This window comes from Paralichthys olivaceus, chromosome 1 (assembly GCF_024713975.1).
Source record: "Paralichthys olivaceus isolate ysfri-2021 chromosome 1, ASM2471397v2, whole genome shotgun sequence".
Lineage (NCBI taxonomy): Eukaryota > Metazoa > Chordata > Actinopteri > Pleuronectiformes > Paralichthyidae > Paralichthys > Paralichthys olivaceus.
In genome coordinates this window covers 10,933,419-10,957,420 of record NC_091093.1, presented here as the reverse complement: position 1 = coordinate 10,957,420, position 24,002 = coordinate 10,933,419, and the positions used below count along the sequence as shown (strand labels likewise).

Here is a 24,002-nt window from a genome sequence, read left to right as displayed (position 1 = left end):
AAATACAAGAAAAGTTCTGCTACCGAGCGTCTTCCTACTCCTCCTAATTGATGCTCATTATCATCCTTTTATTACATTTCACTCATGACAGGCTGGTGTGATGTAGACAAATCCTAGATAAAACCCTGAGGGCATTGCCAGCAGCTTCAAAATGTCAAAGCAAAAACTGATAGAGTTATAAAGTCTGTCATGTCCTAAATGATAGGAATCCTTGCAAATTGCAAAGCTCACTTCGAGGATGTCTGTTTTACGGAGCAGCACTGTATTTGAAGTCTGGATCCTATTTGCCTCCTGACAGAGAGTAATCCAACTTGTCAATTCATCCATCATCTAAATGAAGACTACAAAACACTGCTTTCACACATGTACGTGATTTAAATCTACCTCTACTTGCCCCCAGACATCCGAAGAACATCCTCAGCAGAGATAATTAACATCTTAGAAAATAACAGGAACAACGAGCCTGACTTTCCTTGGATTCGTAAAAAAAACGCAAACTGCAACGTAAGTGTTTAATCGACGGCTTCTCTCCGTCTGTGAATCCAGAGCGGCCACGGCAGCATAACTGCTCATCCACTCCAACACCTGAGACATGAGCTGATGGACAGATTCATTTACAGCAAGTTCACCAGATTTCACACTAATTTGCCCCAGCTATAGTAGACTGTTCACAATGAATTCAATCTAATGAGCCATTGTAAATCCACACTGTGCCCATTTCTTACCTAATATACATTGAAATGTGAGTGCCACATTTCATTCTCTCCACTGTGTAACTTCCCTGTTCTTTCTTCTTTTTTGTTTGTATCTGGAGTTGAACAAAATCAGCAGGCCTGCTGCTTTCTGACACAGACAGAAACAAAAACAACCAAAGTAACAATCAAAGACAAACACCAGGCGTGGGACTGTGAAAGAAAGTGAAACAACCTTGGAGAAGTATCTGGGATAATGAGAATGTCGCTTAACCTCTATGATACTTAAGGATCACGATCAAACACACACTGACAATTTAACCATGCAAGAATGGATAATTACGAAACGTATACTGCTCAAAAAATGAGATACATACAGTCTTTTATGGAAACATTTACATTTCAACAAATACTCTAAAAGCCTTACAGTAGAGGGGCTGCAAAAGAAAGAGGATCCCCTGGGTCCTGCAGGACACAAATAGTGAGGTGTCGGAGATATTCAAATAGCGGTTAGTATCATCATTGTGAGAAGAAATAAAAGAGGCTATTATTATTAGGCTTAACCATGCATGTAAATACATGGTAAGTGAATTGTATGGTTTATACTTCCAAATATGCCAGCAAATATAGTTGAGTGTCATAGTCATGTTTACAAATGTCTGAGTAAATATTATAAACTAACCTTTCCTTGGTAAAGAAATAGTCACATAAAGCGTCAGTGTTGAACCACAACTAGTTGTTTGTCACTTTTGTTGGACAGAGCTATAGGCTTGCTGTTTCTAGTCTTTGTGCTAAGCTAGGCCAACAAGCTTAAATAAATTGTTTAAACACAAAAATGATCTAAGTTTTCTTTTAAATATAATTAGGGTTACATGCATCTTTTCTCCTGCAGGATATGGGCAGACAGTTACGATGTAGAAACACAGAAATGTGAAAAAACATTTGCAGAATAAGGTCTATGGAATTGACAAAATAAGGGGAAAAGAAATCTGTTATCACACTAGTGTTATTCCAAAGCCACAGCCTACACCACACACTCCAACCATCTTTTATCAGCTCTTTTTCTGTGGTTGAGGTACATCACCTTTGACCTCTCTCCAAAATCAACCTGCAGCCCCCTGGTGTTAATTATAAGACTTTTTCCCCAAGAGCCTGGGTGGGACGTGGAAGTGCATTAATCTTGATTCTTCACTTCAGTCTAAAGGATCGTTTGAAGAGACTCCTGCGGTAAGCCCCAGAGGCGAGGTGACTCAGTACCAGGAGAAAAGTAAATCCAGGAGGGGAGGAGGGGAGAGAAAGAGTCACAGTTTATTCTGTGCTCACACTGGGACGCAGGGCACCTCAGTGGGCGAGTCAATCATTTACCCTATACCATTTATTCAATGAGTATGTAAATCTGGATGAATATCTAGAGTCACACGGGGTGACATGCCATGACCATCTTCCACCTGTGTTGTGATTTATTTGTTTGCTGATGCAGCGTGAAGGTGACTGTCACCTTGTATGCTGAACTGAACAAAGCTGTGACATGTTTACGTCAATGAGTTTTTATTCAGGACCATTATATTGCACACCTTAGATTATCACCGGTATACAGAGGTCAATGCCAAACAAATGATTTTGGTAACGTATACACAGACTATATATTTTATGTCTTTTAATGACTTTACTTTATGTAAAATAACTGCTTGACAGTGTGTAAAAATAGTTTGCTACATATTTTATAGCAATAAATAATTGCTGCCTGATGCACAATTACCGATACCCTACTGTGTCTGTGCACCTTGTTGTTGCCAATGTCACAGACTGTAAAATAGAGGGATGGAAATGACACAGACAGTCGTGTAATTGCTGAGAAAACATTGCAGACTGGAGGCAGCACTGAAAAAGGCTTTAGATAATAATAAGTGACTAGGCAGCATACACTGGGTTTTTAAGATAATGTAATCACAGGACAGGAAACTGACTGATAGACTGTTCTGACTGGTTGAATATTTGCTAGTGCACCACTGATTGACTACACCACATTGATGGTACCTGATGCTTTAGCTCTAACAGAACAACCTCTTCCCAAAAACATTCTGAAGTCAGTGTTTTTAAAGGGCAATGCCAGTATTTTTCAACCTGGTCCCTATGGATGGAAATGCTGGTGATCAAATGAATAGTATTTTAGGTCCAATAGTCGTTCACATCGGTCCAGTAGGACCAGTATTCCGCAAAATGTCCTATAAAAGGGCTTTCTTTAGATTGGTAAGTGAGACTCTGAAATATGGGTTGTTGCAGAGAGAGAAGCACAGCGGGAACAACTAGCTGCTGCACGGTTGCAAGTGAGTCTGCAAAGAACCAGAATACCAATTGAGCCTCTTGTTGTAGCAAAAAGCACTTTTAGTGGACGTTTTTCGCACAGTCACAGTTGCCCCATAAGATTACATTGTAGTCACTGCCACCACGTTGCGGCTACCGACAGAGACAATCTACTGGACTGATTCCAAAACTTTTGTAAGTGCCATTCAATTACAGACCCACATTTATAAACATTGGGCCCATGTTGAAAAATATCACAATTTCCCACATAAGTGATAAGATCACAGTTTTCCTTATCCCATTAGTTAATTTACTGCTACAGTAAGTAAAGTTAAGTAGCCTGCAGAGATGTGCACGTTTAAACTCCCTCTATCTGAGCATGTGGAACTTCACGATTATGTGAGAACACTTCAGAAAGCTACACATAAAAGTCATCTCGCCATTCAGCCAACAACATGTTTAGCATATTCCCATCGCAGTGGGGGGACTGCTCAGTGTTTAGGTTTGTGCCATCTGTAAATTCTCTGGTGCTGAACATATTGTCTTTGATAGCCATCCTTTGTAAACAATAGGCAGCAATCCATTTAAAAAACGCCAGCTCCTGCTTGTAACGCTAATTATAAAAACTATTCTGGGAATTGTTGGTTGCTGCCAAAGAGAACAGTTCAAAAGAGCAAAGGTTCAGAGACCCCATGAGGGAGACTCAGATACCAAAAGGAGCAAAGAGGGCTGGCTTTGATGAATAGTCAAAAAGTGTTGTCCTTCATTTATGCTACTTCACACATGGTGGTTAGGAAATGAAGTTGACAGCAAGCGCCATGAGTAAGGAATATTAAGTGAGTCTAATATGCTGTGATAAATACCGCAGCCTAGTGACCACACATAAAGTCATTAACATGGAGCTATTAGTTGCAAACATACATCCGCCTCAGGGTCACAGGTTACAGTGCAGCTGCTGCACTAGTATTTTGCTCCATGTGATGAAGATGTCAACACCTAAGTGGATAAAACAGTATAAAATATCCTAAAACTTAGACAGAGGCTGTTCTGATTTTCCCAATAATCTCTTTATTTTGATTGTTACAGACCTCGTAACAGCTTTTTTCATCATCTATACATTGATAGCGTATCTCAGCATCATAATGTTCCAGTTGTCGGAACTCATGCATGCACTGCTCTTTGGGTGTGTTTTCCAACCTCGCCACATCGCTCCTCTTGTACACAATCTCTCATCTGCATCATGAGGAATCTATGGTAGCTAATTGAGCCCAGAGGCAGTTGGTTTCAATGAGGGCTCCTGTGCGTTTCTGGCAAAAAAACAGGAGAAAAAAGAGCTCTCTAGAGAAGGCAGCGCTCTGTCGAGAGGCAAACAGAGCAGAACTCCTACCGTGTTCATTAGCTGTCATCGATCAGTGATTCGGCCGCTGTGCGGCTCCTACCATAGCTCACATATTACCAGTTTCATATCCTCAAAATTAATATAAAGGTAAGAAAGTGGAGCCAACACAGTATTCTCCCATTTATATATTTTTTTTCACTTCACTATTATGGTGTGGATGGATGTTTGGCAAGGTTTTCAACAGTATGCAGAGATTGCTATGCAGCACACTTTTCTGATATCAACATGAGCTACTATATTCTGTTATTGGCTTCTCTCAGAGACTATCATCTTCATAACCTATTCCATCACAGGTGATGTACAGTAGAATGAGGCCGCAAAATAAAAAAAATGCTGATAAATGGCTGAGACAAAAGCATAAATAATGCAGATAGCAGAGATACTGGAATAGTGAGTTAAATGCTGCTTCAAGACGCCCTGCACATCCCTGGAGAGAAACTATCGCAAGTGTCCTGTCTGACATCCTCAGTGTCTGCCAGACCTCATCTGCCACGTGTAGCAGTCTCCTTCAATCCTTCCCTACTCTTCCCACCAACTTAAAAAAAAAGATCTTTCGAGGCCTCAAATCCCGTCTCCTACACCTGGCTACAGGCTTTTAATTACACTTGCTATTCTCTTCCTGCCAAACTTCTTCTCTATTCCCCCCACTTTCATCTCCTCTCCATCCTTTGAGGAAAGACTCTCTATATGGACTCTCTACTTATAAAACCATGACAGAGTAAACCCTAAGCTATTACTGCTTAAAAGTGTAACAATGAGATATATTCTTAGCATGACAGTCCAGAGTTTAAGTGAATATATAGTAGGGAATTAAATCAATATTTCACAGCTCTGCTGAAGGAGCAGAGGGAAAGTGCTATTATGTAGCACTAATTGCACCTATAGGGCCTATCTTTAAAAAAATGTAATCTGTGCTCTCATTGGAATTCATCGAAAGTCCTCAGGTAGATGACCGGGTGGTTCATGCTGCTCCTCATTTCACTGAGTTTTTCTTTTATTCAATACATGACTGCCTTTGAATATTTATCCTCTTCTGATTTGGAGCCGTCTCTGGCTCGGCCAAAGTTCTGAACAATGCCATTCCTTATTGCCCCTTTTACATACATAAAGAACAAAAAAAGACTGTAAATCCTTGTAAATTATGAACCCAGGTCTATCCAATGCATAATTTCACCTGGAAATATAGAAAGTTTCTCAAGATGTCGGATGAGTCAGTTGTGGGGATATAAAAAAATTTCAAGGGTTGCTGGAACCAGTATTATTCGGACAGTGTGGTTACACAACAGTAGGTGAGTATACATCCACTGGCAATAACAGAGGAAAAGGCTGAAAACTGAAAATAACCAGTGACTCACTCTGTTTTCTGAAGCATCATGTTAGCTTTTGGACTTATGTGGATTTTGACCCATATTTATGACAGCGCTCTTGACATTGACTTAACTCTGCTGCGTCAGTAGGAAGAGAAGCACGGATAACAGCAAAAAAACATGGTTTGTTATTAAAGGATCAGGGGGGAAGACAATTGTGATCAACAGCCACCTTTAAGAAATGTCTCTGTACTTAAAATTTTTCTATTTTCACTTAAGAAAACACATGCGAATGGAAACAACATCAGTTTGACAACACATGTGCAGCAAATAGAAAACATGCTGCAAATAATGACAACACTGAAAATACTCACTCAATTGTGTTGTGAGTATTTGGTTGAGTTGTGAGTATATAGTGTTGTGAGTATTTGTTGTGTGTTTTCTTAATGCTGTGCATTGTCAAGTTGATGCAAATGTTTTCTACATTTCCATGGGTTTTCTCAAATGGTGCATTGAGCTCTCAGGGCCACCGTACTATTTTTTCAATTGAGAGAAACATCATCATCATCATCATCATCATCATCATCATCATCATGATTAGTGTGTATGTTTATATAACATACAAAGCAGTGTGACATTGAGTGGGCTGCAGATAGCTATTTACTCTGTTATCTGGACTTGGCTGCTGTGATGAAACAATAACGCTTTTGAGTGGATAAACATAAGTCATGAGCGACCCTGTGTATCGATAACAAAAAGGTTTATGAAAACAAAGTGCCCCCTGACTCGTAAACGACTTAATTAAATGCAGAACCTGCTTTATTAAATAAGATATGCTGCACTCTGCATAAATCCATTAATCGATAGCAAAACTGCCACACAAATATTAGAATAATTGATCCAGGATGATTCAGCAGCGGAGAGGTCTACGGGTGAGGGGACATTACCTAGCAGTAACAGTCTCGGAGAAGGTCAGTGGATACCACAGAAATGACTAATGTCCTCTCTTTGAGTCCTGCTGGCCAGACTTTATTTTGGCTAGCTACAGGAAATTACATTTTTGTGCTTTCTATCACATTTTATTCACTCTGTGTGCAGCGGCAATGACCAATCAGTGTCTCATAAATACAATTTGTAACTGACACGTCAATGTGATAAAAGATAGCCACACGTAAGACACCAAACCGCTGGTAGTGTGTGGGTCTGTACTGTATGCTAAAGTGAGGTAGCAGTGAAGTCAGTATGACTCACAGACAGTGGTGTGACTAAGCAGCATCATCCAGTTTATTTTACTCTACATACACAGACATGGATGCCAAATATAAACAGTGTGTCAAAACCGTTCCTGCTTCTGAGGTGCTGCTAAGTCTTAGGAATATAGGGGCTTCCAGTACGGGTTCCCGTTTTTAGAATGAATGAAGTTGGAGTGGTTTAGAACAGCAAGAAATATTTAACATTAAACGGATAAATTTATCGAATTGTGTCTCATTTCTGACAGAACACAGAGCAGCTACACTTTCCTGTTATCTCTCCAAAGCCCCAAAACATCAGTAGGAGTCAAATCAAAATTGATGGAGTGCCTCTTAAATGTCTTCTAAAATATCACCAATCAATATCAAAACATCTATGTCACAACAAAACGGAGGAGATATTTTTCTCATTTGGACACAAAAATACCCTGAGTTCAGTGAGGGAGATGTACCCTGACACAGGCTGAGGGAACATACATAGGGCCCCTATCATTCATCTCACCAAGGGTCACAAGGTCCAACACTGCCAGCACCTTGGCTCTGAATGTGGGAAATGCCTGCCTGCCTATCACTGTATTACTGCTGCTGTTTGCAGGTCCAGGTAACCCTGCTGCTAGAGTGGAGTCATTAAAATATCATGCAGCCATACAGTCAACCTTCAGTTAGACGGTATAACTGGGTTACTACAAAAAAAACGCACGCCATAATCTTTTGCACTCTGAGACTCAACTACCTGCCAAACACTCAAATAGTAAATACAACGCTTCTTCAGCATCATGGAGACTGAGAAAAGGTCAAACTAAGAAAGATCCGCTAAACCTGGTGAAGATACTGAAAATGTACCACAACTAAGGGCCCCAAGATTCCTACAAAGATATAAAATATAAACGGTTAAAGTCTAAATGTACAACTATCCTTGTCTCCACATGTGGATACAGTTTTCATGGACACAGCTGGAAGATACAGACAGCGTGATTCCAGATCTTGTGCCCATAATAAATGCATCTCTCTTTCATTGGTGATGCAGCTGAACTGATGATGTAACAATGGTTCTTATGTATTATGGAGGGAATAACTCTCTTCCGTAGTTAAAATCAAACAGACCAGCAACAGACCCAGTTTCCTGAAACCAAAGCAAGTCAACACGTTCCAACACTTTCACACATCATCCCCTCCCATGTCAGTGGAGGGAGTGTAACTGTCCATGGTGCTGAAAGTCTATTCAGCACCTCTTTGCTCCCCAGATGAGGCTCTTCAGTACATATCATACAACACACTCTGTCTTACAATATTTCTTTTACATATTTGTAGTGTTAGATATCTAGGGGGGGAACTCCACTGTGTCCTTGCTAAATACTGTCAAACTCAGGACTCTCAAATGTGCCTCCACTCTCTTCCTTATTGTCTTCAACAAATACAAAAATATTCACTATGCCAGACGGCAAAGAATCTGACTAGACTCACTGCAACAATCCTCACTCACATGTGCCTTCTTCTATGTTAGGTAGTGGAGCTGCCAGTCAGTAGTAAATATTCATGCCAGCCAGCTATCAGTTGAGCTTCTGCTGCTAACTGAGACTTGGATCAAACCACTGAACACTGCTACCAACTCCACATTTTCCCATATGTCCTGCCAGTTTGGCCGAGGACGTGGGACTGACCTCCTGATCTCAAACTAATTTTAACCAGATTCAGATAACTGTTGCCTCCAAACAGATACACCACAAGGTCTCGATGTGAATCTCTGATTTGTCCACATGGATGAGGGAGTATGCACCTATCTTCTTTAACTTCTTGAAGGAATGTCGTCTGGTACTGCCAAACCTCAACAAGGCAGCTGCAGTCTTGACTTTTCTAACTTTTGGTTCCTTTACCTTTTCACCATTTACGATCAATAGCCAAAATTCAGGTTGGGGGTCAAAGATGTAGCTGCAAATCTGCCTTAAAAAGTAAAAAGTAAAATGTTTTCTGGGTGCAGTATTGTGCCATAAAGATTCTAACAGTGCAGTTCAACCATACTCAATAGGAAACTAGAATTACCGCCCTGCAGTTGTATGCCTCCGCCAACCAGTGTAATTTCCGTGTACAAATTTCTACATACTTTTTTTTCAGATTCATGTAATGCCACTGTGACACCAAGTGACAAGAAATTCTCTAAAGCAGTCTTGGATATAATTCAAGAGGCTGTTGTTTGTTGTTTGAGGCCACTGTGACCTTTGACCAGTGAAATCTAATCAGTGAGTCCAATGAATTGTACCATATGAAATGAAATTCCCTATGGGCAGTCCTAATATACCACATTCACAGTAACATGAAGACATTGTGACCTTGACCTTTGAACCCCAGGCACCAAAATCTAAGCAGTTCATTTTTGAGTTCAAGTGAACCTTTGTACCAAATTTGACGACATTCCCTCAAGCTGATCTTTATACCAAATCTTTATACCATCTTTATGCCAAAGAATTCCCTCAAGGTGTTCTGGAGATACAGCGTTCATGGGAATGGAATGGACGGGCGGATAGACAGACAACCCAAAAACATAATGCCTCCAGCCACTGATCACCGACGACGAGACGTTGACTGTTGTGCAAGTGTCTCTACAATGGTCACCGGGGTGGGTATCCATCCAGCATGATGGTGAGGGTAGCATATCTGATTGCAAAATTCACAGTGAAAACTTGCTAGTGCAGTTGTGCTTAATGGGAACTCACCTATAAGAGAATGTATTATTTTTTTGTGACACATTGCTTTATTGTAACTAAATGATCCCATTAACCTTAATATGTATGGTTTCTTGTAAACAGTGAAGTGGCAGCTGCAGATCCGCACAAGCTGTGAAGCTGACAGTTTGAAAACTTCAGGATGACGCTAAAGTTTCCAATGAAAAAAAACAAAAAAAGGCCTCATGATAATCATACATTACACATCTGAGAAGGCCGTGGAATTAATGTTAGCATGATAGATAAAATATAGATTTATCTATCTATCAGCCAGTGACCTGTAATTCCTTAAAATCAAAATGTCAAGACTTCTCATATCCCCATGTCTGCTGAATTAATGCAGCCGAGCCTCATTACAGCAGCACTTTTCCAAAGCCTCCAAAGACACAGTGTCCTCCCAGAGCATTAACGCTGCAGAGAAGATCGGGGGAAACAGGAGAACAGAAAAAAGTGACACCTGAGCAGTACATAAAAACTCAGATGTACTTAAAGACAGATTAAAATCATGCTCACCTTTATTCTCTTGGCCTTAACTCTTCAGTGGTGTCATGGCTGAGGAGAGGAGAACAAACAAGAATGAATAAGTTCAAAAACTGTATCAATAAAATACCAGAACAGTGCAAATTCTGAAAAGTGCTCATGCTGTCATCAACTTTCATGTCTATTGTCTTCAAAGCATTATCACAGGATTTGCGGTTGTTATCGCATCCCCTCCTCGTTCTGCCTCCCTCCTCCCTCTCCTCCTCCTCGTCTGCTCCATCTCTGTGCACCAACCTTGCCGTGGCTAACAGGAAGCAGAGGGCACAGCGTTTTATTTAATTAGTCACAGCAGCTGAGTGCTCATGTGGAACCAAACAGGGGAGGCAGATTGGGGTAGTGAGATGGATAGGCCCTCTCCCACTGGACCTTGGCTGTACTGTCAGAGGAGCATAGATTACATGGAAGAACTGGGTGGAAGGGAACAAGGCGGGGGTGATGGCAGAAGGATGTAAACGGCACCTGTGCAGGGGGATTTCTCCAAGTGAAGAGATTTCCGAAAGTACTCACAAAAGCATTCATTACACTATTAACACGTAAAAAACCAGCGGACAATGGAACTGGCTCGTTGTTGTGATGCAGAGCACATGAGTCATTTGAATGCAAAACCGTGACAACGCTCTTTATTCCGAATGATTTAGGTGCTGCCATTTTTCCTCTATCTCTTCAGACAAAGATCAGGTGGCCTATTCCTCACTAGACCAGCAGATAACCTCTGCAGAAGTTCCTCCGTGTGCTGCACATTCTTGATGAGTTTCTTTCCAAACTTTCTGAAACTGGCAATCCCCTGTTGTAATACCAGTGCAGTGTCCATTCTGAACAAGCCTATTTGGAATGAGCTGTTTGATTGGCCTTTGGTTTTACTGGTTAGAGCTTTCTTTCTGAAACTCTTTTTGAAAGTGACCTATGGTGATTTACTTAACTGATGTTATTTGTCCATATGTTGCACGTCGGCTATTTCAGAGTCTGTTACACAATTGACCCACGCTTTGTAATTCTGCTCGGTAAAAACTTTGTAGACGAACTGCTACAGAGGAGATCAGCACCTGCGACACACATGAATGTTCAATGTGGTGAAAAACAAATGATCAAATTATCAAAATGATCAGGCGATAATTATCGACTCTATCTTAGGAAGTCGACGTGTTCAACTCGGTCTACAGACTTCCTGTTAAGGCCCCGTCCGAACTGACTGCAAGATGCTGTTTTCCTGTTTATTCATATTTTATTAATATTGAACAAATCCTGTGACCAAATTGCACCAATCAACACAGCCCCGAGTGTGAAGTGGATGATAGGAATGGTTCTTGAGATACTCCATGTTCTCCACATACAAACAGAGATGTGTGGAATTAGTAAACATGTAAAATAACACGTTCTCATGGCAAAGATGTGATCTACATAGAAATAACAAGGGGAAGAAAGCACAGGAATTATCTATTAGTACATCATTACAGGATTTGGTGCAGTGTGAGAACTTTATGATTTATCTGATAGGCATTTTATATTTCTCATTATTACCAAACCAGCACTGCTTGGCCTTCAACAAGGAAACAACACAGCAACTCTCTGGGTTCCCCTTGGAGATAATACCATAGTAAACATGTAGCTTACTGTATGCTGCTGAACCAGCAAGGAACATGAGTGCACTGCTTAAATACCCAAGAAGCAATGGTGTGCAGGGAGCTCTTTTAATTAGCGCTCTTGAAGTTATCCGGTGACCCATATCTAATAATGAAGGCAACATGAATGTTCTATTTACATATGTTTAGTCAGTAATGTGTGACCGCTGGGAGAGCCCGGTGGCCGAGTATGTGGTGCCAGTAGAAAAGGAAGGGCCTGTCAAGCAGAGCTGCCTGGAGCTGCTTTCCACAGTCTTCTAAATTCCAATTGAAGCAATGTGGAATAGTATATTAGTGACCTGCAGGTCTGGGTTATGTTATAAGAATCCTTTCTGAAATGTTTTAACATGCCTTGGTCAGGCAATGCCAAAAATTCCAAGAAAAATTAAAAGAAGTTTTTCAGTCGGCCGTTAGAACTCTCTTCATACTCTGATACAGAAAATAAATAAAACAATTTAACTCAACTATGCCCCTTTTTCAAAAAACCAAAGCTTTGTTTACACTGTTACTCACACTAACAAAGAACATTGTAAATGAAAATCTATTTTAAATTGTTACGCTTGCTATACGTTACTGACAACAGCTCTGAACACTGTGAACATATGCCCACTTACATTACAGTAGTGTTCTTTACTTATTTCTCACTATGATTTGAATCATGAAGTGTGAGTAGTGTTCTTGTTTTGCTTATAACGGGTATATTTAGTTGACTGGACTTGTCTTCTTGGAGTGAATGAGAGCTCAGTGGTGCAGTAGAACAGTACAAGAAACATCCAGCCTGGTATTGCAGCATGTTTGAGGTAGATGGGTGGAGCCTCCCAGCATGCTCTGAGACCATGTTTTAGTTTAGTTGTGTTCTAAGACTTAATATATGTTTATTGGCAAATGCCAGAAACATTTCTGTTCTTTTCATTATTGTAGGTACAGTTGCTGTTGTTAAGGAGATGTTCTGGGACCATGAGTGAAGGGATGTGCAGTGTGCACAGTTAGTAACACACAGATCCATGAGTGGGACTTCAACTGGTTTCAAACTATAAAAGACAGCAATTCTCACGTGATCATGTTCTCTGCTTAAGTTCTTACATTTGTGAAATCCCAGTCTAGTCATCAAAGGTCACACTAAAAGCCAGGCCCTGCCTGGTCAGGAAAGTTTGTTCTTCCTTCGGAGAAAATATAACAGTCTTTATAGTGGATTCAACAGACAACTCCACAACAACCATCTTGGATGTTAATGAAAATGCTTCATTAGTGCTCTCAGTCATCGCATCAAACCCAGCACATTTTAGAAAAACGGTTGAGATTGAACCAGTTTCAGCAAGGATAGAAAAATCGCTCTGAATGGGAGGGGACCCAAACCTATCTGCAAGAGTAAATACACACAAGCTTTCTGATTGGTCTGGTTTTCAGACTAACATGAAACAAACAGCAGGATGTGAAATGCACTGCCTGCAAACATTGCTTCATAAAACTAATAATGATCAAAAACTTCGCAGGGTTCAGATATTAATCAATCTTTTTCTTTAGTCGTTACTAGTTGCCTTCAGTCATCCAGCCACTGTAATGCATTTTTATATTTAAACGAACATGTAAAAACTATGAGTCATATTGACTATTCGGTACGCACAATGGATTAAACCCCCAGAGGCAATAAAAATATGTAATTCCAAGGAACATGCAGCTGTACTCTCAACTAAAATCTTAAAACTCCATTAACTCTCGATGCCATGCTTTGGTTCCCATGAGAGACATAAGGTGGACATAATGTTCCCCACTCATTAAGGATGTGGTTTTTTCATAGTAATGTGAATAACTCAATACAGACAGAAGGGAGAAATAATGAAGACAAGGTGACTGTGACTCCGGTTTGACTTTCCTCTTTCCTGCTCAAGAATAACCTTTTGTACATTAGTGAGCTTGAATATCAACATATTTAGGAGGATGAGCTACTGGACTTCCAGCATTTTGGACTGAATACAAATAGTCTGAAGACAGTGAAGGGGATGAGCTTCTCTTTGCTGCTCTGAAAGGCCTGATATTCCCTAACCATCCACCTTCATGGGACCCTGCCTCAGTTAAGAAGGGTTAATAAACCTGTTTTTCACACGCAGCTCTCATTTTAGAGGGGTGTCAAATTGTTCTTTCCGATAATTCTTTTTCTGTGAAAGAACTGGGTCACTGACTAACTCTCTCTTCCGGCGGCCTGGTTGTTAAGACCTGACGCATTAGGAGTCCAGAATTTTGGGGAGAGAAAGGGCTGGTGCACACAAACTAAAGCCAACTTCTGACAGGAGGAGCTGCACTTGCGTGACTGCAGCTCTCTCTCAACAGCACATCATGCTCAGATAACTGAACACGTTTAAGGGAGGAGGTGGGGAGGTGCAGGATGAAGGCAGCAGGAGCAGTGCAAACTGTGGCTGTACATGAGTGTATGGCAGTGCTCCTTTCAGTGTGAGGTGTGTGACCATTTACATGGAGTTCCATACCTATGAGTGTGTTTTGTGCGTGTGAAGGGGGTGCAGTTGATGCCTGGAAATAAATCCAGAATTGGAGCCCCACTATTTGTTAAACATTATTTGCCACTGCTGTAAAGGTAACAAAGAGATCCTGCTCCATTGCAAATGAATGAGCGCAGGTCCCTATAGTTATCACTGGTTATTGTTCAAATCAAGGCGGCGTTTAAAGAGGAGGCGTGTTCTCTTTTGGACAGTTCATCAAGATAACACACAAACGTGGCTCACCATCATCCTGGGTTTATTAAAGTGGGGCTCATTTCAGCTCCTTTGTCTCATGTAGGAACCTCTGCCTTTGTCAGCGCAATTGGAGCCAGATGGCAAAACAAAGCTGCCTGTCTGAAGTGCTTATTGAGTGATCTCCGAAGGCGGAGCCATTAGCTTGACTTCACCAGCTCACTGCCCACAGCGTCCACCTGGACGGCGCGAGGACAAAGACAAAGATGGGGAGAGCGCACGAGAGAGGGAGGCCGCGAGTCACCGTCTCGTCGCTGGAACAGAGGCGAACAACAGTCTCACACTTCTGTTCTGCTTTACCCGGACCCCTTTAGCTAATGCTGAACTGTTAAGTCTTGCTAGTTGTGGGTTGGCTGACCCCACGCCTGGCTGCACAGATCGCCCTGAAACATTCATGAGAGAGGCATTAGAGAATAAAAGTCATTGTCCCCCCACTTCGCTCAGAGACTCCCCTTCACCTCTCAGCTTATTAAAATCACATGGTATTAACTTTGCTGTTCGCAGAAAGGCTAAATAATTCAATCAGACTAAAGAAGGAGTCAAATGAATAACTGTAATGACATTAACGCTTGAGGGAGAACTGCTCAGGTCTGTGAGGGGTATTCAGTGAGGCTGAGCAGGCAGAGGGAGCTTGCTCTGGTTGCTAATGGCAAAATTAATTCTGGACTCATAAGGTCACATCCATACTGAGCATAATACCACATCTTCCTCATCACCAAAAAATAAGCACATAGAAGTATTTTGTCCTGATTCAGTTTCTTTCGGAGCAAAAGATTACTCCTAAGCAACTTCTTTCAAATGAAAGGTTGCTAAAAAATTAGTATTTGAAGGGATAATTCAACAGTCAGAGGGACGTGCTTATTTGCTTTCTTGCCAAGAGGTAGATAAGAATATTGAACCAGTCTGTCATCTGTACAGCAAATATATATGGTTATCCAGTATATAGTCAGCAGCATGTTAGCAGATCCAGGCATCGAGACTGGAGGCAGGGGAAACATCGAGCCAAGCATCGGCTTAGTGAACAGAATCATTTGAGTGCAGGACACGGCAGCACTATTGTTGGCATTTCGTGCAACTTGGAACTTGTGGAACTTGTTCCCATTAGATTTATAGACAAGATAGATTTTACAGTCTGAGCAGTGGCTTTGGGGGAAACGCACAATGTAAAACAGCTCGTCGGCATCACTAAATTAGGGCGTATGTCTCCCTCTCTCTGTCTCACTCTCACACACACACACACACACAGTGGAAGAGTTATGCCACTAGGCTGCTGTGTTGAACGGATTTTGGTGCCTGGAGCTGGTCTCCTTTCTCACATGTGCCCTCACGCTCCATCAGCATTCACTCACAAGTCATTCAGGTATAGGATCCAGTTACCATCCGGCCACCTGGACTCCATTTGAAAGCAGCCAAACTAAACTCTGGGTGATTCTTATGTTAGTTGATATTATTGCACCTGCAATGCTTAGCACAATAAATAAAATAACCTATATGTTTGGAACAATGAAGTTTTCAATGCATATTAGCTCAGAAGACTTTTGGTGTCAGTTTTTAGTTTGACCAATCACATGACAGCAGACTCTGGTGGCCTGCAAGTAAACAAATCGTGTGGACGGCAAAACAGGTGTAACACATTTTTAATTCATCTGCATTCATGTGCAGATAGATTTTAATAGAGATTTGCCAAAATGTTGTCTTGACCTAAAACACATACCAAAAGTATCACTGTTTGTGTTTTGTGTGGAGACATGTTCGATGTCAGACTGTAAACATTATATGACTAAACTGAAAATAGAGTCTTGGCCCTAATATCTGCTGTCCATACAGGACACCCCAGCATGTTGGCGGATCCTGTATCGTGCTGGCATCTGATCGTAGTGGTGGACCGTGGCATCTGATGGTGGATCCTGATGGCAGCAGTGGATCATGATGATGGATTATAATGCTGTATCCTGAATGTGGTGGCTGCTGATCGTGGACTATGATTATAACAAGACTACTTGATATACAAGATGTCTCTTCAGATACTCGACCATTACTGACAATAATTCCTCAATTAATTAACCTTCCATCATGCTACAAACTATTTACCCTAACCAATGCTGTAATTACTCTTATTTTTCTGACATTCTCCATTACACGTGGCATCTATTGCACTTCTGTCCGTCCTGGGAGAGGGATCCCTCACATGTGGCTCTCTATGAGGTTTCTACGTTCTTTTCCTTACTCTTGTTGAGGGTTATGGGCAGAGGATGTCACACCTTGTTAAAACCCCATGAGACAAATTGTGATTTGTGAATAAAATTTGACTGATGGATTGATATTGTTCATTGCCCACAAGGCCAATTTGTGGGCAATAAGGGTCTGCCATGGGCTACAAGATTGATAAAGCACTAATTCAGAGGTCATAAGTGGATAACATGAACTGATGCTCATGATTAAACTGCTGACATGTTTCAGTGTGAGTTTTATCTGAGGGTGTAATACTTTAACCAGTGGATTGTTGGACCACTTATGTTTCCTGGCCAGCATTGGTGATCTACACCTGCACAGCGATGCTGGCTGAAACATACAGCGGGTGTCTGATGCACGCAGCAGCTTGACCAGGTGTACATGAGCTGACCTGTCTTTGACTCCTCTTCTTCCAGCTCCTTGGCCTCCTCAGCTGTGGGAGGACAGAGAAGCCATTATCAGTGGAAGCCACAGCACAAAGGCAGACACACAATGTAGTCACTTCATCACAGGCCCATGGTGAGCTGATCCTTCACAGCTCAAAGGACACAGGCTGTGATGAGAGAGCCTATATGACGGCAAAGCTCCGCACAATGGCAGCCCCACCACACACACACACACACACACACACACACACACACACACACACACACAAAAGAGCCATACCCACCCCTTAACCTCCTATCCAGCCCTTTTCACAAAGTCAGTAATCACATTAGGCTTTAGCTGCTGGCTTTCTGAAAACCCACTGTCAACAGAGTTAGGAAGGCAACCCAGTGATGGCTGTCACACTTACATACACACATGCTACACTTTGTGCATGTATGCACGCACACACATATGGGCTAAAAATAGTTCTGGGACTGATATAAATTCTGTGACACCGTTTTCACTGCAATTGGACGTGAGATTTAGGCGTCAGATACATGGGATTAAACTGATAATTGAACAAAAATTAAATGTCAAGGCAACACAATTCATTTGTTTGTATCCCTGCACATTTGCCTGATTTTCCTTGAATTTGACAGCAGAGAGTACAGCCCTCCAGGGAAATTAAGCAAAAAAATACTTATTATTACAGCAGCAGAACGTGCTGAGTTTTCAGATTCAAACAGCCTGCATATGCATCTACCCCCACCACATTCTTCAGTTTGTCCTCTTTTGTGTGAGACTGTTTAAAGAAAAACATTTTAAAGTGTTATGCACTGTATATCCGTGCATATGCAACACATCATTAGTCAGCTAAAGGTAGTCAGCTATTTGTCATTCATTTTTGATTTTGAGGGATTTGTTATGACTCATACCAAGAGGATATTTTGTTGGAGTATAATACAAAATGCAGTTTTGAGTTAACCTTTTAATAATGTGCACATTTTGAGAGTAAAATCCCCAAAAGTCCCTTTGAAAATAAAAGCAATACACCTCTGCCTTACATTTTCACAGTTGCAGTGTTACATCCACACATATATCTGTGAGCCCATTTACCTTTACCACTTCATTCAATACCTTCATATCAACAAACGGTCCCAGCGCTGTGGCAGCAGTGGAAATACCTTGGGGGGGGTGGCAGGGCTTTGATAGGAGAGCAACATTTAAAGGCAACTTAAAGTCAGGCTGAAGACGAGGGCATGCACAGGGCAGGGGAGTGAGAACTGCTTCCCTTGTACGTTGAGCATGTTTCAATTTTATGCCCTTTTGGCCGCATCCCAAATGTGTGGGGGTGAGAGGGAGGGTGGTTCTGGCTCAAGTGTGGAAGGTGGACAAAGCACATATAACACAAGGGAGAGAGTCAGGGGAGAGAAACAGCTACTCCCTGAAGCCAGGAGAGTGTTACTGTACCTCATCATCCTCCCTTCTGCCTCTCTGTTGTCTCTTAGTTTCAGCTGATGCTGACTCTCTTTAAAACTCAGCTGTGTCTATGACTGATTCCACTACAACCAAAGGCTAATGGCTCCAGTTACTGAACCTATATGTTCAGTGCTATTAATACACTGATAGGTTTACATAATGAATTAAATTCTGCACCATACTAACATATAGGTATGGGACATTTATGTTTGCCTATGTGAAAACTCATTTTTGCAGGATAATCAATGCAGAAACGAAATACATTGATATTTACAATATACATTAAAAGTTATTTTCTCTTTTCAACATCTCTATATTTTGTTGTATTTGTGTTTTAGTGATGATTCGCTGTAAACAAAAACAGAGGATTTTTACACTGGATTTTAAATGTCATATCCTGCCTCCTGCATGCTCTGCCGAGGTGCCACCCCTTTGCATGAATGTTCTGGACATTCTCCTCATGTTGTAAACATGAACCGGAAAATGTCCGGGCCCAATTTTCATGTCTTATAATGGCTCATGGGGTATTTCATGGGTTTTCTGTGACACACATAAACAAATCTATCACAGCATTTGAGCACGGGTAAAACTGAAGGTTATACCCTGTGAAACATGTGCACCACTGTGGAAATAAAAACCCTTGGGGAAACACTGTTTTCCTTAAGACTTTCATATGTCACACAGAGAAAATCTGTCACATGTCACAAACACATCATATCAAGAGTAGGTCTGATAGAATCATGTGCTTATTTAAATGTAAAATGAGCTCTGGAGAGATGGAACATTGGTCCTGAATAGGTCAGTGAAAGAGATTATTAGATATGTAGTCACAGTCGTTACATAAGGAAGGACAGAGGAGAGGGATGAAGAAAAAAAACACATCCGTGCAAGCAAAGAAAGCCACGCTGGTGTTGAGACAAAACTCTGCCCCTGGAACTGAGCCTTCACTTCCAGCTGCAACACCACAAGCTGCTCTGATCGGTTACGATACACACCCGGGTGCTCCACATACATTATGACAGCAAAGAAAAATGACTTACTCACTCCTCCACTGTTAGTGACCCTTTCACCCTCGCTACCCAGACACGGTGGAAAGAGAGTCAACTTCAATCAGGCCATACCCAGGAACACCATTAAAAGATAAGACAACCACAATTAGGTTGCACTTCCTTGCTTCCTGCCCTCCCCACAGCTCCGGATATGTGCATAGCAATCCTATTTTAAGCCCCATCCACATCTGTATTCATACAGTATCACTCTATCAGGAATATAAGAGTTTTGCATAATATGTGAAGAAGTCAGCGCTCTCACTCTTCAGATTTATGCTCGGAAAAAACGCCAAAGACTTGCGAAAATGTTGCTAGTAGGGGACAGAATAAGACTTAACATTTGATAAGGCGGACGGTGGATGACCACATAATCAATCCTGCTATCGGTGCTGCAGGGGAGAAATGCAGCTCTTCATCTGACCCACTGAAGAAAAGGCCCCACAACCCATCGAGCCCTTTGCCAGTGGGAGGAACTGCATTATATTCCTTGCTTTCCATTACATTTGATTTCATATGTTCCACGGAGCTATTTACTCTTTCCTCTGTGACCGTGTCACTTCCATATTTATTTTTAAACCTCTGGGCCCTGGTGCAAACACTGGCTGACCTTTATTTAAATGTCTCCTCCACTCTGAGCGGATCTCATTACAGCAGAGCTGGTGGCTTTGCTCTATCTATCTCATTTCCAAACTTTTTTTCTCTCACTTGCGGCGATCCTCGGCTATCCCGCATTGCTAATTTCTGGAACCCGAGTAATGATCTTCTTTTCTGCCAAAGATACGCGTCCCACCATCCGAGATGCTTCCACATTTAAGGGCCTACTCCCTCCGGATTCTCAAAGTTCCTTGAGCGGTTAATATCTCTTTGCTGCTTTCGGATCCATCTCCCTCGCTCTTGTTACCCCTCCTCCATGATCGGCTATCATCGACTGGCCCTGCCCTGCTACGTCAAGAGTATAAGGAGTCATTCTGCATTTTAATAAAAGGCCCAGAGGAGGCTTGAAAGGTCCTGAGAGCATGCTAAGTTAGCATCCATTATTCAGCAAGCCCTTGTACACAGCCTGAGAAAAACAAGAAAACATTTCATTACTTTTTTATCTTTGCGCATGAAGTTGCTGTTCTGACATCCAAGTTTCCTATTGCTCCTAACGAAGGCAAGACAGCCCCAAAACATGCCTTTATCTAAAGTTGGGCATTAAACACAGATATTCCACTCATCAACAATGATTTTTATTCCCTCTGAGAATATACTGTTGAATGTGCACAGTCACCTCTCCTGTTTTTTCCCCCTCTCTCCTCCAATTCCCTCTACCTTCTCTCCTGGCCTCCTCACAGCTCTCCTTGATCTTCCTGCGGCAGACAGCAGCCAGGGCGATGAGCAGCACCAGCAGACACACAGCCAGGCCAACAGTTACCCACAGAGCCACCGGGGGGAATGCGATGTTCTGACCTGAAGCAAAGGGCAGAGAGAGATTGCGAGGGAGAGAGAGACAGAGAGTGAGAGAGCGCCTCATTATTCAAACCTGCAGAGCTAAAATGAGAGCCCGACTGTCATCACAGTATCCATCACCGTTATTTCAACATTTGACATTTTTGCTCTTTAAGTATGTTGTCATAAAAAAGAACCTGAATTATCCAGACTGCGAAGCATAGAATGATGACACTGATGATGATAGTTGCCATCATCATCTCCGTCAGCTTTGCCGCACCCATGCCGTATTGGGCTTACCCTTCACAAACCTTTTGCTTTATGTAAACTGACTCAGATCTTCTTTACTGGTGTCCAATTAGGACACTTGAGCCTTTCAACTGGGTCCAGATGGCAAATAGCTTACCACGCTCATATGACTCTGTTGTCGTTTCACTCAAGCAGCACTGGCACAGCTTTAAGAGGATGTTGGCGCTAACCATCCCACCCCCTGCCTTCTGCTACACATTGCACAGATGTCTAAAATCTACAACTTCTTAATATCTGCAATATTATAGTTCATTGAAAGTAAATTGAATATAATATTAAGATTATATCTTATTCTTTTGATATTGATATATTACTATGTGTATATATATAATAGTCAGCAAGACATAAAAAGATATTAGAGAAACAACCAAATTTCCCTGGGGTATTCAAACTGAACAGAGGGAGAAAAAAAGGAAACAGCCAAGCGAGCCACTGAGTAGCTTTGAGCCTGGCTTTAGCACAAACATATCTCCAATGTCCAACAAAAAAAGAAAGAGAAGACTTAAAAATGACTAGAGTTGGAAAGAGCAAAATGATGAAGCATCTGTAAGGACTTGGCATCAGCTATGACAACAGGCAGACAGACTACAGTACGGCCCAGCCAAGATGGAGGGCAAAGAGAGGCGTCCTATTGGAAGTGATTAATCCTCAGATGGAAATCCAGTCCATCTGAAGTTTAGAAACAAATGTACCTGATTGTTCCACAAAACAGACTAAACAAAGGCCACAGAGGCTCACAGACAGGAGGAGGATGAGGGACATGTACGTACCAATTATAGAAAAGGGTCATTAAAAATAAAAAACTAGCAGCACAGCTCTAGAGACAGGAATGCCTGTCTGTTATGAGTTAGTCCATCACTTTGGTCCAGACTAAAATATCTCAGCTATTGGTTATGCTGCCATGAGATTTTGGACACACATTAATGTTTCCCATAGGACGAATTGTTATAAAATATCTTAAATGCCACCATCAGATCAAAGATTAATTTTGGTTTATGACCAAATATCTGCAAAACTAATGATGGTCCCATAAGTGTGCTTTGCATTTAGTGCCAATTAGCAAATGTTACCATGTTGAAAGGTCAAACTAAGATTGTGAGGACGGTAAATCATTGTGCATGTGTTAGCTACAGAGCCATGGAGCTGCTAGCATGGCTTATTGCTACCCCTTGCTTTCATTTGTAATACCTATTCTACACTGGGTAGCTACATATTAAAAATAATACATATATAGAGGCAATTATAGCTGAGGTAGACATATGACATATATATATTTTATATAATTATTACAATCTAATTTTAGGGTCACCACAGTCTGTGTAAAGATATCTATTTCAGGAGAGTCTCAATACACAAGGCACTATACAGGCTCTCTGGTCCAGCGACTGCAAAACAGGATAAACAACCAAATGTCACAGAGAAAGGATAAAATCTGGAAAGTCAATCCTGTCATTTTGATGAAGCTGCGCATGCCTCCCCAGGCTAGTCATGACTGATGATGCTGCGGCTCGCTGTCCACCGAGCCCTTCACTCTGCTATATTTAAAGAATGACCATCCACGAGCCACTTTGTAGTAACAGCGAATCTGCAAAAAAAAATGGAAGCAAAAGGAATAATCATACAGAAGCTGCTCATGAGTCATAAAGCCAGAAAAGTAATAAATGAGTCTTGCTCTTTGTGACGGGTAAAGGAGACGCCGTGTTCTTTGTTTCCAGTGTATTTCTCATTCTCTTTTTATTCTCACACCTTCCCACCACGCTCTCCCTCCCTCAAGGCAGACTGATAAAGACAAATGCCATAGTCGGCTATCAGTGCTACGCCAGGGCCCAAAGGGCTGCAGGATCATATTTTTCTTTTTCTCTTGTTTGATGATGTGATTTTGTTTTCCTCAGAAATAGATTTGTCTCTAATGGCTCTGTTTACCTATCGTCTCTCTCCCCCCTTTTCCCTATTCCCTCTGTGCAAGGGCAAGGATGGAGTGCTTTGGGCTGCACTGCCACATTACCTAGAATCTGCAGAGAGCTGCACCAAGAAGGGCCAACTTCACTTCACACGTTTGCCTTTGTCTATAGATACTGTGAATGTGTAGCACTCATTAGAATGCACATTTAAAGTTGTACAGTAGAAGAATGAATGAATGTAACTTTAAAGCTGACTTTGCGGCGAACAAATGGAAAGCTGACTTGATATGACAGAAAATGAAACAAGATAAATAACAGAACCTAAATGCCACAAACTCACCAGGGTTTCTGTCTGCATCTCCATCCTTCCACATATAATGGCAGTTTGCTTGCCAGTGCACATAAATCACATAGATATGCAGCACTTTATGATATTTGTTTTTATTAGATGGTATGTATGAAAGCAACTTGGTAACATTTGTATTCAGACAAAACCATTATTTTCCATCAGTCCTTTTGCATCGTTTTACTGTGACATCAGAACACTCGAAATAATTACTTTGCAAACATAACAAATGAAAGCAAGTAAATGAGAGCTGATCACCTCCTTCTATATGCTCTGTTCTCCTTACACTGTATACTATTTTACCTCCATCA

General features: G+C 41.5%; 1 protein-coding gene across 1 annotated transcript in view; it reads right to left on the bottom strand.

Moving 5' to 3' along the window:
- The window catches only part of cd276 (CD276 molecule), a 70,817-nt gene that overhangs the window by 3,183 nt on the left and 43,632 nt on the right, over positions 1-24,002 (bottom strand). Inside the window, exons 5-7 of the mRNA XM_020080288.2 lie at positions 21,019-21,156; positions 17,202-17,243; positions 10,186-10,224 (exon numbers count right to left, since the gene is read on the bottom strand). Coding sequence (XP_019935847.1) covers positions 10,202-10,224; positions 17,202-17,243; positions 21,019-21,156 — 203 coding nt within the window. The 3' untranslated portion in view covers positions 10,186-10,201. The remainder of the gene's footprint in view (positions 1-10,185; positions 10,225-17,201; positions 17,244-21,018; positions 21,157-24,002) is intronic.